The 13,327-nt window shown below is 44.7% G+C and overlaps 1 protein-coding gene across 2 annotated transcripts; it reads left to right on the top strand.

Moving 5' to 3' along the window:
• Positions 1 to 6,158: 6,158 nt before the first annotated feature.
• Positions 6,159 to 13,107, top strand: LOC118365429 (uncharacterized). Of its 2 annotated transcripts, none has more exons than XM_035747616.1 (10): positions 6,159 to 6,350; positions 7,094 to 7,174; positions 7,281 to 7,539; positions 7,672 to 7,796; positions 7,923 to 7,959; positions 8,062 to 8,324; positions 8,558 to 12,042; positions 12,168 to 12,331; positions 12,411 to 12,492; positions 12,782 to 13,107. In XM_035747616.1, exons 2-10 carry the CDS (start codon positions 7,158 to 7,160, stop codon positions 12,937 to 12,939), a joined length of 4,590 nt encoding a protein of 1,529 aa, XP_035603509.1. In that variant the 5' UTR covers positions 6,159 to 6,350; positions 7,094 to 7,157; the 3' UTR covers positions 12,940 to 13,107. The 2 variants fall into 2 exon arrangements, with proteins under 2 accessions (XP_035603509.1, XP_035603510.1); XM_035747617.1 differs by having other exon boundaries at positions 6,985 to 7,174.
• The last annotated feature ends 220 nt before the right edge of the window (positions 13,108 to 13,327 follow it).

The raw sequence follows: 13,327 nt of genomic DNA, 5'->3' as shown, positions 1-13,327 counted from the left end.
TGGCTAATTAAATGAAACATGTTCTACACAAATTTAAAGACTACTTGCGAGAAGTGGGTTCAGAACAATAAGGACAGAAACTGTATAGTGTTTTTTTAAGGGGCATGTGCTCTGTACAGGTAGAGCCCTATCTAGAAGTTCCAAGGGAGGAATTTGTGCAGAACAGTCATACGTTGTTGTTTTTTGTTGCATAATAGTGTAGATTTACATTCACATTACATTTACATTTAAGTCATTTAGCAGACGCTCTTATCCAGAGCGACTTACAAATTGGTGCATTCACCTTATGACATCCAGTGGAACAGCCACTTTACAATAGTGCATCTAAATCTTTTAAGGGGGGTGAGAAGGATTACTTTATCCTATCCTAGGTATTCCTTAAAGAGGTGGGGTTTCAGGTGTCTCCGGAAGGTGGTGATTGACTCCGCTGTCCTGGCGTCGTGAGGGAGTGTGTTCCACCATTGGGGAGCCAGAGCAGCAAACAGTTTTGACTGGGCTGAGCGGGAACTGTACTTCCTCAGTGGTAGGGAGGCGAGCAGGCCAGAGGTGGATGAACGCAGTGCCCTTGTTTGGGTGTAGGGTCTGATCAGAGCCTGGAGGTACTGAGGTGCCGTTCCCCTCACAGCTCCGTAGGCAAGCACCATGGTCTTGTAGCGGATGCGAGCTTCAACTGGAAGCCAGTGGAGAGAGCGGAGGAGCGGGGTGACGTGAGAGAACTTGGGAAGGTTGAACACCAGACGGGCTGCGGCATTCTGGATGAGTTGTAGGGGTTTAATGGCACAGGCAGGGAGCCCAGCCAACAGCGAGTTGTAGTAATCCAGACGGGAGATGACAAGTGCCTGGATTAGGACCTGCGCCGCTTCCTGTGTGAGGCAGGGTCGTACTCTGCGGATGTTGTAGAGCATGAACCTACAGGAACGGGCCACCGCCTTGATGTTAGTTGAGAACGACAGGGTCTTGTCCAGGATCACGCCAAGGTTCTTAGCGCTCTGGGAGGAGGACAACAGAAATCAACAGATTTAATAAGACAACAGGATCAACAGAAAGGATCAACTGATATCATGATATTCTTTGCTTATGTTGATATCAAACAATATCGATATCGTGGGCTCCCGAGTGTCACAGCGGTCAAAGGCACTGCATCTCAGTGCTAGAGGTGTCACTACAGATCTTGGTTCGATTCCAGGCTGTATCACAACTGGCTGTGATTGCGAGTCCCATAGGGCGGCAATCACAGTTGGCCCACTGTTGTCTGGGTTAGGGTTTGGCCATGGGAGGCCGTCATTGTAAATAACAATTTGTTCTTTAACTGACTTGCCTAGTTAAATAAAGGTTACATTAAAAAATATATAAGAAAAAAAGAAAAAAATAATAATCGATATTGGTGCTCACCGCTTGTCTATATGTATATAATGTAAACATTTACAAAATTGTATTTTACATTTTTACATTTAACTAGGCAAGATAAACACTTGCCCCATTGACAGATACCTTATCCTGCCATAAGTGGAAGCCTTACCTTGCAGTTTGACCAGGGCCATTTCCTATTTTCTTCTCAACCATTTCCCCAAACTCACAACTGCTCCCTAGACAGGGGGGTGTCCATGAAGACTCTCTTGAGTCATCTCAAACAAAGACCCTATTGGTAAGAGTGAAGGAACATACACTTACCTACATGGTAGACATCTGTACAGTAGACATACAGTAGATATATGAACACAACATTAGGAATACCTCCTCTCTCCATGACAGGTGAACCCCGGTGAAAGCTATGTTCCCTTATTGATGTTACTTGTTAAATCCACTTCAATCAGTGTAGATGAAGGGGAGGAAACAGGTTAAAGAAGGAGTTTTAAGCCTTCAGACAATTAAGACAATTAAGACTTGGGATAAACAATGGCATAATTATTTCTAATTAATACATGATGTATTTGTAGTAATTATGGATCGCCATTAGTTCCTGCCAAAGCAGCAGTTACTCTTCCTGGGGTCCAGCAAAATGTAAAAAACATGACATTACATTTCACAACCCATTAAGTGTGTGCCCTCAGGCCACTGCTCTACTACCACATATCTACAAACCAAAATCCATGTGTACATGTGTGTGTATATAGTGCATACGTTATCGTGTGTGTGTATGAGTGTGTCTGTGCCTGTGTGTGTCTCTTCACAGTCCCCGCTGTTCCATAAGGTGTATTTTTATGTTTTTGTAATGTGATTTTACTGCCTGTCTATGGTGCTGACCTCTTTCATGACCCCGGCTGCTGTGAAGACACCCCAGACATCTGTGAGAGAGAAAACCCTCCACCTCCACTCTGTCGGTTAACCAACCCTGGACCTCTCCAAAGCCTACACTGGGTCCCTTTATGGTCTCAATAATTTTGTCTGGACGCCAGGCAGCTTCTTTGTACAGGGAAGACATGCACCTCTGTGTGTGTGTGTTTGTGTGTTTGTGTGTTTGTGTGTGTGTGTGTGTGTGTGTGTGTGTGTGTGTGTGTGTGTGTGTGTGTGTGTGTGTGTGTGTGTGTGTGTGTGTGTGTGTGTGTGTGTGTGTGTGTGTGTGTGTGTGTGTGTAAGTGCAATACACAATGAGAATCTTGTGTTATAACGTGCTGTCAAAATCAATGCATTTTCCTTACTGCTAAATACATATTTAAGATATCTTTCCATGAACCTACTTGCTCTTTACTTGTGTTCTAATGTATATATTTACTGTACAATGATACACGGTATCTGTCTGTGCCTACCAGGTGGACTCCACACGCACATACAGGAGGCAGTCCAGCAGGTCATCCATGCCCATCTGATGAAGACACCCGAGCATGGCCACTGCAGCCCTTTGTCCACCTGCTGAACCTAGCAGTGCTATGTGTGACACGCCCTGATTGTTTCAATATGAAAAGATAATCAACAAAGAACTCCAAACCATCATGAAGGTTGTGTTCTTTACACTTGGAAACCTCTTACTCATGTGACTATCTACATTTTAATTCCGTTTCACACCATTAAGTTGAATTCATTTCATGCAGTTCATTTTGCTGCCATGAGAGGAGAAGAAATCCAGGGGTATCGGACAATTTGATCCACATACCGGTTCGCTGTTGATGTCATTCCTCCTCAACCATTCTAGAATGTTATGTTTCTTCTTCACAACATACTTCTCCCCTACAACGAGAGTGAGGCTTCTGAACTGTCTGCTGAAAACACTAATTCTCATTATCAAAGGAGGTAATAATGAGCATCAAATGTGTACAATGTACAAAGACTCTTAACGTTTTGTGAATTTCTTGAATGTTTCTCCATGATTTTTCAAAGTAGTTGATTGCAAAATGGACATCATGCATAGGCAGGCGTACAAGGTTTCAAAACAGAACTGACAGTGAAAGTATGCCTCCTTCAGTATGCCATATACTTTATGACATGTAGGCCTAATGTACACTACATGACCAAAAGTATATGGACACCTGCTTGTCGAACATCTCATTCCAAAATCATGGGCATTAATATGGAGTTGGTCCCCCCTTTGCTGCTATAACAGCCTCCACCCTTCTGGGAAGGCTTCCCACTCGATGTTGGAACATTGCTGTGTGGACTTGCTTCCACAAGAGCATTAGTGAGGATGGGCACTGATGTTGGATGTTTAGGCCTGGATTGCAGTCGGCGTTCCAATTCATCCCAAAGGTGTTCGATGGGGTTGAGGTCATGGCTCTGTGCAGGCTAGTCAAGTTCTTTATCACCGATCTCGACAAACCATTTCTGTATGGACTTTGCTTTGTGCACAGGGGCATTGTCATGCTGAAACAGGAAAGAGCATTCCCTAAACTGTTGCTACAAAGTTGGAAGCATAGAATCGTCTAGAATGTCATTGTATGCTGTAGCGTTAAGGTTTCCCTTCACTGGAACTAATGGGCCTAGACCAAACCATGAAAAACAGTCCCAGACCATTATTCATTTTCCACCAAACTTTACAGTTGGCACTATGCATTCAGGCAGGTAGCATCTCCTAGCATTTGCCAAATCCTGACCGTCCGTCGGACTGCCAGATGGTGAAGCGTGATTCATTACGCCAATGGCAGCGAGCTTTACACCACTCCAGCCGACGCTTGGCATTGCACATTGTGATCTTAGGCTTGAATGCGGCTGCTTGGCCATGAAACCCATTTCATGAAGCTCCAGACAAAACTGTTTTTGTGCTGACATTGATTCCAGAGGCAGTTTGGAACTCGGGAGTTATTGTTGCAACCAAGGACAGACAATTTTTTATGCTCTACGTGCTTCAGCACTAGGGGGTCCCGTTCTGTGAGCTTGTGTGGCCATTGTTGCTCCTAGACGTTTTCTCTTCAAAATAACAGCGCTTACAGTTGACCGGGGCAGCTCTAGCATGGCTCATACTAACTTGTTGGAAAGGTGGCATCCTATGACGGTGCCACGATGAAAGTCACTGAGCTCTCCAGTAAGGCCATTCTACTGCCAATGTTTGTCTATGGAGATTGCATGGCTGTGTGCTTAGACACCTGTCCCCAACGTGTGTGCCTGAAATAGCTGAATCCACTAATTTCAAGGTATGTCCACATACTTTTTTTTATATATAGTGTATGTTTTAAAGCAGGTTATTTAAAATAAATACAAATCACCTTTATTTAACCAGGTAGGCCAGTTGAGAACAAGTTCTCATTTACAACTGCGACCTGGCCAAGATAAAGCAAAGCAGTGCAACACAAACAACAACACAGTTACACATGGAATAAACAAGCATACAGTCAATAACACAATAGAAAAAAGAGAGAAAAAAAAGTCTATATACAGTGTGTGCAAATGGTGTGAGGAGGTAAGGCAATAAATAGGCCATGGTAGCGAAGTAATTACAAATTAACACCGGACTGATAGATGAGCAGATGGTGATGTGCAAGTAGAAATACTGGTGTGCAAAAGAGCAGAAAAGTAAATAAAAACAATATGGGGATGAGGTAGGTAGATTGGGTGGGCTATTTACAGATGGACTATGTGCAGCTGCAGCGATAGGTTAGCTGCTCAGATAGCTGATGTTTAAAGTTAGTGAGGGAAATATAAGTCTTCAGCTTCAACGATTGTTGCAATTTGTTCCAGTCATTGGCAGCAGAGAACTGGAAGGAAAGGCGGCCAAACAGGTGTTGGCTTTGGGGATGACCAGTGAGATATACCTGCTGGAGCGCGTGCTACGGGTAGATGTTGTTATCATGACCAGTCAGCTGAGATAAGGCGGAGCTTTACCTAGCATAGACTTATAGATGACCTGGAGCCAGTGGGTCTGGCGGTGAATATGAAGCGAGGGCCAGCCGTTGAGAGCATACAGGTCGCAGTGGTGGGTGGTTTAAGGGGCTTTGGTGACAAAACGGATGGCACTGTGATATACATCATCCAGTTTGCTGAGTAGAGTATTGGAAGCTGTTTTGTAAATGACATCGCCGAAGTCGAGGATCGGTAGGATAGTCAGTTTTACGAAGGTATGTTTGGCAGCGTGAGTGAAGGAGGCTTTGTTGCAAAATAGGAAGCCGATTCTAGATTTAATTTTGGATTGGAGATGTTTACAGTCTAGCCAGACACCTAGGTATTTGTAGTTGTCCACATATTCTAAGTCAGAACCATCCAGAGTAGTGATGCGAGTCGGGCGGGCGGGTGCGGGTAGTGAACAGTTGAAAAGCATGCATTTGGTTTTACTAGCGTTTAAGAACAGTTGGAGGCCACGGAAGGAGTGTTGTATGAAGCTCGTTTGGAGCTGGGAATCCACTAAACAAAATATAATACATTCCTCTTTTCCTCCTGATACAGATTATATCATCAGGTTGTATTTGCTAAACTATTTTGGAACAATGCTTTGAAACAAAGTCCAGTTTTCTAATACCTTTTTTGATTTACTATCCACTGTCTGTTATGGATTAAAAACCCGGCCAAAGGTCCATTAAACCATCAAAACAGACAGTCTATTGCGTTCATTTCATAGCGGTACTTCTGGACCGAGCCCCGCGAGAGTTTGGTGTCAGAAACTTTTGTGGACTCGGATCACGTCATTACCTTTACTAACCACAAGAGGGCAATATGTCCTTTATTTTTTATTTTTTATGTACCACCCTTATTTATTGAAGTCCTTGTATATAGGCTGGACAGAGTTTAGGCCTAAACAAAGCGTTGAATCGGGGGTGCATTTTACCAGTGCGTAAAATACTATTTGTTACGTCATAATTGATGAGGTTTAAAACTGAACAGAAAAACTGGTTCGATCATTCTTATCTTCGTTGTGGACTGGACAACCTAGTGTTAATCATTGGACGCGCATTCACTTATTTTACACGGAAAAAACACGGAGAGTAAAGGTATGTTACTTTATTTTCAATACTGTGGTTATTGTAAATGAGAAGAAGCATTGTACAGATTTTACAGCAGAATAACATCCAATTGTATTAATTTATGTGGGTTAAAATGTAGCCTATAGGCTGTCATTGACCAAAACATTTAAGTAATAGACCACTCATAGGCTACTGTAAAGATAGGCTAGATGTAGCATGTAGGCCAGGCCTTCTTTCTAATGACTTCAGGGGGTCAAAGGTTATTACCCTTAGGTTGGGTGCAAGCAAAGATGATCAATTATATTGACAAGATAGTCGAGTGACCACTCTAACAATGAAATACATGTCCTGAATGGCAGGCGGGAGGGGGTGAGATCAGGTACGACCATTCTAGCCAAAGACAGGGCAGATGCATGTGTGAACAACAGGCACAACTCCAATGTAAAGTAGATTATTTTCAAAAGTTGCTGAAATGCATTCCGAACAACCTAACCATTCCAACCAAAACTTCTATTCGATCAAATTAGCATCACTCAGCAAGTTAGCGATTACATTTTTTGTTGACCAAATTTGATACAAATAGTCTTCACTTCGTGGTCTTATTTTTGTGAACAAATGTTGGGCGTAAACCCGCGCTTTGCCTCTTCCTCTCTGGTGAAAGAGTTGCAATTAGGTCAAAGGATATATATCCTCACCTTCACTATAGATAAGATGTGACCAACGAGATGGCTAAAGGTGAGGCATGTACAGGACTTTCTGATGTCTTTCAGGGGTCAGAGGTCAAACGTGATGACCTCACCCTCATAGATATTGAACTCACAGCCTCTTGAGGACATGCAGGATGAAGTCAGGTAAGTAATTTACACAAATTATCCATTCACATATAGGTCAAAGGTCTATTCTATATATTATGGCTCGGTCCCAGTGATCATAGAGATATTATTTTCCTCTGCACAGATATGAAAAAGATCAGCCTGAAACTGGGAGCCTGGACCAGTTCTTTGCTGATCAAGAAATAGCCAGCCCAACTCAGTCAATAGCGGCTGAACCGGAGGCAGAGATGCAGGAGGCTGGTCTGAAGTCAGCTGACCCAACCCAGTCACTAGAGGCTGAAATAGAAAGTGAGATGCAGGCTGATCTAGAGACACCCGGCCCATCCCATGTACAGGAGCCACACCAGACTTCTCTACTTAACTCTGGAGACCTGAAACTGGAGGTGAGGACTGTAGTCATCTCTCAATCTAATCGACTAGTTGCATTGTGTGTGTGTGTGTGTGTGTGTGTTTAGGAGGAGAGAGTACTAGAGTCGCTTGAATTCCAGCCTAATTGTACTTCCTGTCGTCCCCAGGATACTGATGTGACCTTCACCACCACGCCCACGGCCCCCCAGGCTGCAACGTCCCAGAACAGCCTTGTCAGGTGGCAAAGAAGCTCCCCAGACCTCTCCACCTTTGTGCAGGACATGACTGACAAGTATGTTGCTCTGTGGCTTTCCTATTCTCCCCTTGATTGTATTATAAATCTTTTAGATGCCCAACTCAACTGGGCTTCCTAGATATGTTCCCCATTAGAAAAGTTATCTTTTTATTTCCTTTTCAGACACTGGAATCTGTTGAGTGCGAATATGCGTGCCAAGGTGAGTTAAAGGCAGTTCCTGTCTGCTTGGTTAGTGAAATGGTGAGTCATCACATGTCATTATATCGATACAGTGTCTAACTTCTCTATATGTTCATTGCAGTTAACTAGAGATGAGTTTACTGCCAAGTGCATGGACATTGTCACATGGGTGAAGAAGATCAAATCGACAGTTGTGGTTCCCGCCCTTGACCTCACCATGCAGATAGAGCTGACTGAGTTGCCAGGCTCTCCTGGATCAGGAAGTGAGGAGGCAGTAACTTCTCTCTCCCGCACTGTGAGATTAAGTTGTACTCAAGGCCCCAGCAGGAGCACCAGCTCTAAAACTTCCTGGAGCACACCTACACCTTTCCCCTCCACTCACAGGTAAGCACCACTATCCACTTCCCTCCAAGAAGTTCTACCCTCACACATTACTCCCGTATCCCCTCACCATGTGTACCAATAACCAGCCTCACTTAGTGAGAGATACTGCTTAGATGGAACACAAGATCTCTAAAATGTTTATTGGTTTACTTCTTTTGAGTAGTAATAATAATGAGGTTGAGTCCAAATACGGACATTTTTGTTACTATGTCTCTGTTGTGTGCATTCTCTAGGTCCATGACCTCTTTGCTGAGTGAAGAGGACGATGAAGACTTGATCCCTGGAGAGTTCACATATCTCTCGACACCTGAGGGGGACAATAGAGAGGTGAAGGGCAGACCCTGCTCCGAGCCACTCAGTTCTGTGTTTGGCCTGTCTCAGAGCTGTGTTTTCAATCAAATGGTCCACAGTGGAGCATGCAGGTCGCTGAGTGAGATTGTACTGCCGTCCAGCCGGAGTAGGCAGAGGAAGCTCATGCCCATCATCGTCTCCACAGACACCAGATTGGTAATGGAAATTGTGGAGATGGTGATGAAAGTCATCAACTCCAGGCTAGCTCAGCTAATGCTAAATGTGGGTTGTAGTCAGGGAACCGAAGGTCAAGGCAGCAACTCGGCAAGCATTCAGTTTGCCCAAGAGATGCTGAGCATGGCAACTGCATCAATGTATGCCCATGCCATGGAGCACATTGCGCTTGGCCGCAAGTCCAGCAGTCGCCAGTCCAACAAGTCTCCGCTTGAATTAGAGAGGGAGCTTGAAGCCATATTGGGTCCTCTGGCTGGACAGGTAATAGTCACCATCATCAATAGTATCCTCAGGACGAAAGACAACGGAAGAACTGAGCAGGAACGGACCACCCCTTTGAGTTACTTCCTTACTGCGGTTTCTGCTGAAATTCAAAGCATGGTAGTTCAAAGATCTGCAAGTAGACATTCCTCCAGGCAGTCCATCAGAGACCACTTGATGAATGTCTCCAAGGGCAAGATTGTGAAAGCCGTTCAAATTAAAATGTCGCAACTCTATGGCGAGTCTACCAATGAAAGCTGCATATCAGCAACTCCAACAATCCAGAGCCTGTCCATGTGCTCATCCAAAGAATCCCTTTGTGATTGGACTCTCACCTCAGACGACGTGCATCCAGCTAAGTTCCTGTCTAGCAACAGAATTACAGCATTGTCGACTGATGTTGTGGATGTTGTGTTTCGTGATGTTCTTTATAATCTTGGACTTTCGGACAGCCAAACACTGTTAAGGCCACAGTGCACCGGCTCCAGCTCATCAATAGACATCAGCGGTGTTGCTGGGGAGATGGTCAGACAAGTCTCCGTAAAACTCCAGCCCTTTGTGTCTGAGAGCAGCCTGGAGGCCATGTCCATGACTCATGACTCACCATCTCTGCCCATCTCAGACTCTGACTTGAAGTTCTTGTGCTCTCACTCAGTGGTTGCTGTAGCAACTGCCTGCCAAGCAATTAAAACTGAGCTTGAGATTGAGATGAGTCTCAACCCAGCCACAGAGGCCGGCTCCCAGGGTAACCTTGCTGCCAGAGACCTGGTATCTTCTCTGTCACAGAGTCTTGAGGACATAGATGTTTCTCACATCATTCAGGGCCTTAAGGAAGCAGATGTGACATTTGCCAATCTGAACGAAACCCTTTCGACCGACACTAATAGATTAGAGGAAATCTTATCTGCCCATATTTCCCCTGAAAGTATTGCAGCGGCATCGGTTGATCTTTTTGATGGCGTATTAGGAGACTTGCATGAGGCATTTGAGGCAAATAAGGTCTCAGCAGCCACAAAATCTGGTCGCAAAAAGTTCTGGGTTGAAGTACATACAAGTTCACAAAACCTGTACACCAATGCGCTGGACAAACTAAATAAGTGGTTCAGTTTACACCATCTCACTGAGGAAAAAGACGTCCCTCTGAATACCAAGCCCTCTCCAACTGGACCACTCCTAACTGAGGCCTGTGTGAAGGTATCTCCTGTGCAAAAGACCAGTATTAACAGCTCTAGTATGTCCTTCAGGTCTCTGAGTAATATCCCAGACAACCAGCTAACCCTCAACACATGCACTAAAGAGGTCATCAAACAGGTGGCCTCAGTTCTGAAGGTTGAGGCTTCTAAGGAAGACTGTTCTTCTTCTGTTGGAGGGAGGACATTAAATGTGTTCTTGGAGTTCAGCCAGAAGTTGGATGCTCTCATCTCAAAGTTGGAAGACCTCCCCATTGCCGGTGAGATTTCCTCGCTCACACAGCCACAAAGTGCAGTCAGCAGCAGCAGAAACTCTAATATTTCCATCGGGAGTATCCTAAGTGTGGAGTTCCACACAAAGGCCAACCAGATCGTGAGTGAGGCTATCCTTGGAGCTGCAATTGTTTTCATTGCTCGCAAAGCCAACCATTTGGAGCTGAAAATGCCTGCTACCTATTCACAACATCTGTTTGCAGCAGCCTCGGACATTGTGAACATTATTGTGGAAGACCTAGAGAGAGAGACCATGGATACAGAGTCCCACCTCACACCTAAAATAGTTTTTGACAAGTTCCTGGATGTGGCTCACATCTACTACCGAGTGAGGGATAGGCTGAAGGTCTTCTTCTCCTTGTCCCCAGTGCCTGCCTCCAAAACCAAAGATGTGGTGGATTCCATGCCTGTGGAGAAACATGGATACTTTGAGGCCTCTGACACTGCTCATGACCCGGAGCGACCTCAATCTGTCAGGAGTGAGAAGTTGTTGACAAAAGACAGGTCAGCCACGATTGAAAGGTCTAAATCCCTTGCGTCTCGGGGTGGCACGTCAACAGAAAATCAACACTTTGACACCTTCACATTGACACCCACCAAGAGCATGTCAGTGCTGAGTGATCACAGTTTGAGAGGAGCTTTTCCTCTCTTGAGTGAAAGTTGCCAACCACTTTTGACTCTCAAAGACTCAACAGTGGCAGTCACTAAGCATAGCTTCACCAAATCTGCTAAGAACACCCTCAGCCAGATCCTAAATGTGATCAAGTGCAGAGTTGTTGCCTCGGATAATTCATCTGTTGGACAGAAGACGACTGACATGTTGGACTCTCTTCTTGAGAGCCTTGACCAGTTGACTGCAGATGAGATAAAGGGGACATCGTCCCACAACTTGAACACGATAGATATGCCAGAATCACTGCCTGAGCAATCCTTGACAAAATACTTGTCTACTCCTGAGAGGAACCAGGATTCTTCCCCTGCAAAGCTTGTGTGTCAACCATCATGCCTGATACCAACATCCATGTCTGACACCAACATTCTAGTGAAAACTATAATGGAAACGCTGGTGACGGACGAATCAAAGCAGACTTCAGCAGAGGAAAACCTTGAGAGGCTTGTCTCCATCGAAACCATTCAAGGTGTGTCAGACGACCTCATCACAAAGGTCCATGGTCTCATTCAGGAGATCGCAATAAGCCGGCAACTTCAATCCATGGCTGGCCACAGGAGCTTCTCTGAACCGGCATTGCCAAAGCCAGCCCTGAAAAAGCTGTCAAGGAATGATGCCTCTGAGCTCGCCTACAGCTTTGCCGAAAATTCTGTTAGGACTCTCCTGGGGCAGTGTTTAAATGTGTCGCTCGTTTCCACCGGAGTAAGGCAGACGATGGATCAGGTCACTAAGATAATGACCAACACAGTGATGGACACCCTGACTGACGTGTCCAAGCCCACAGTGAAGTCAGAGGATGGTAAGTTAAATTGCCATTTTAACTCTGTAGAGGAATCTTTTGTAACATGCTCAATAGATTGTTTCTTATGATGTAAAGTTTACTGACTTCAACTGTGCCAAATGTATCGTCTCGACCTCTCCCAGAATTAGTTTCCAGGTTAGTCCCACCAGATGAATTCCCCACCAGGAGCCTTAACCCAGCTGATGGCAACGCTGAGGTGACGCCTTGCGCTTCTGGAGGTGAAAAGAATAGCAAGAGGTGGCGTTTCCTTTTCAAATTGCCTAACATCCCGAAGATCAGGATCAAGGTATGGAGCTTTGTGTTTGGGAATTGAATTATCCCACAGCCAGTGAGGGCTCTAATGTCAGGATATATTTTGTCAACAGCTGTTCAAGAGAAAAGGACAAGCCAAGAAGCACCCTGAACTGGAAGCGCTGCCAACAAAACGTTTCAGTGATGTGTCACTGAGTGAGTAATAAGCATTGATTATGTCATTTTAATTATTCACCATGTGACCAGTTTGTTATGACCTTGGCAAGAGTGAACAAAGATACAGTATCAGTCAAACGTTTGGACACACCTACTCAGTCAAGGGTTTTTCTCCAGTTTTTATGATTTTCTACATAGTAGAATAACACATATGGAATCATGTAGTAACCAAAAAAGGGTTAAACAAATCAGAATATATGCATATTTGAGATTCTTCAAAGTAGCCACCCTTTGCCTTGATGACAGCTTTGCACACTTTTGGTTCCAGAGGTTCCATCCACTTCCCCACCCATGGAGGACCTGATACCTGCACCTACTGCACAGGATCCCCAATCCCGTAAATGCCCCTTTGTGGTTAGGGTGTTTCGGGCCCTCTCTCGAGCCATCACCAGCCCCTTCAGAGGAGCTTCAGGGAAGAAGCACTAGATTAGTGCCTGATTTTAATAAACATTACTGCATTTTATTTTTGTGTCTACAGCAGTTGTATGTGCAAGATAACACGATTGGTACTTCAGAGTGATTTATAGTGGTAGACTTTTTATGGTCATTGATTGTGGAATACTGATATCAATAAAGACAAAATATTGCCTCTTATAGGGATACCTTGCCTTCAGTGTGGCATGCCCATATTCCACATGTTTAATAGGGAATCCCCACCCACCTCTAAGACTCCTGAGACGCACTGATAATTCTCACAGTATCCCACTCGTCCCACTCGTAGCTTATTGGCTATGCCTGGTTTAACAATAGTACTTCATCAGTCTTTTTTAACATCTGGATCGCTTTGAATAAACAGGGTGAGGCCTCATAAGTT

This window comes from Oncorhynchus keta, chromosome 32 (genome assembly GCF_023373465.1).
Source record: "Oncorhynchus keta strain PuntledgeMale-10-30-2019 chromosome 32, Oket_V2, whole genome shotgun sequence".
Classification (NCBI taxonomy): Eukaryota; Metazoa; Chordata; class Actinopteri; order Salmoniformes; family Salmonidae; genus Oncorhynchus; species Oncorhynchus keta.
Note: the sequence above shows the minus strand (reverse complement) of the source record. Positions and strands in the feature narration are given on the sequence as shown.

What these genes read in the sequence shown, in the direction of transcription:
- LOC118365429 (XM_035747616.1), top strand. An exon ending in CCTTTCCCCTCCACTCACAG is followed by an intron (nt 8,325 to 8,557) that starts GTAAGCACCACT and finishes TGCATTCTCTAG; the next exon opens with GTCCATGACCTCTTTGCTGA. An exon ending in TCCCGAAGATCAGGATCAAG is followed by an intron (nt 12,332 to 12,410) that starts GTATGGAGCTTT and finishes TTTTGTCAACAG; the next exon opens with CTGTTCAAGAGAAAAGGACA.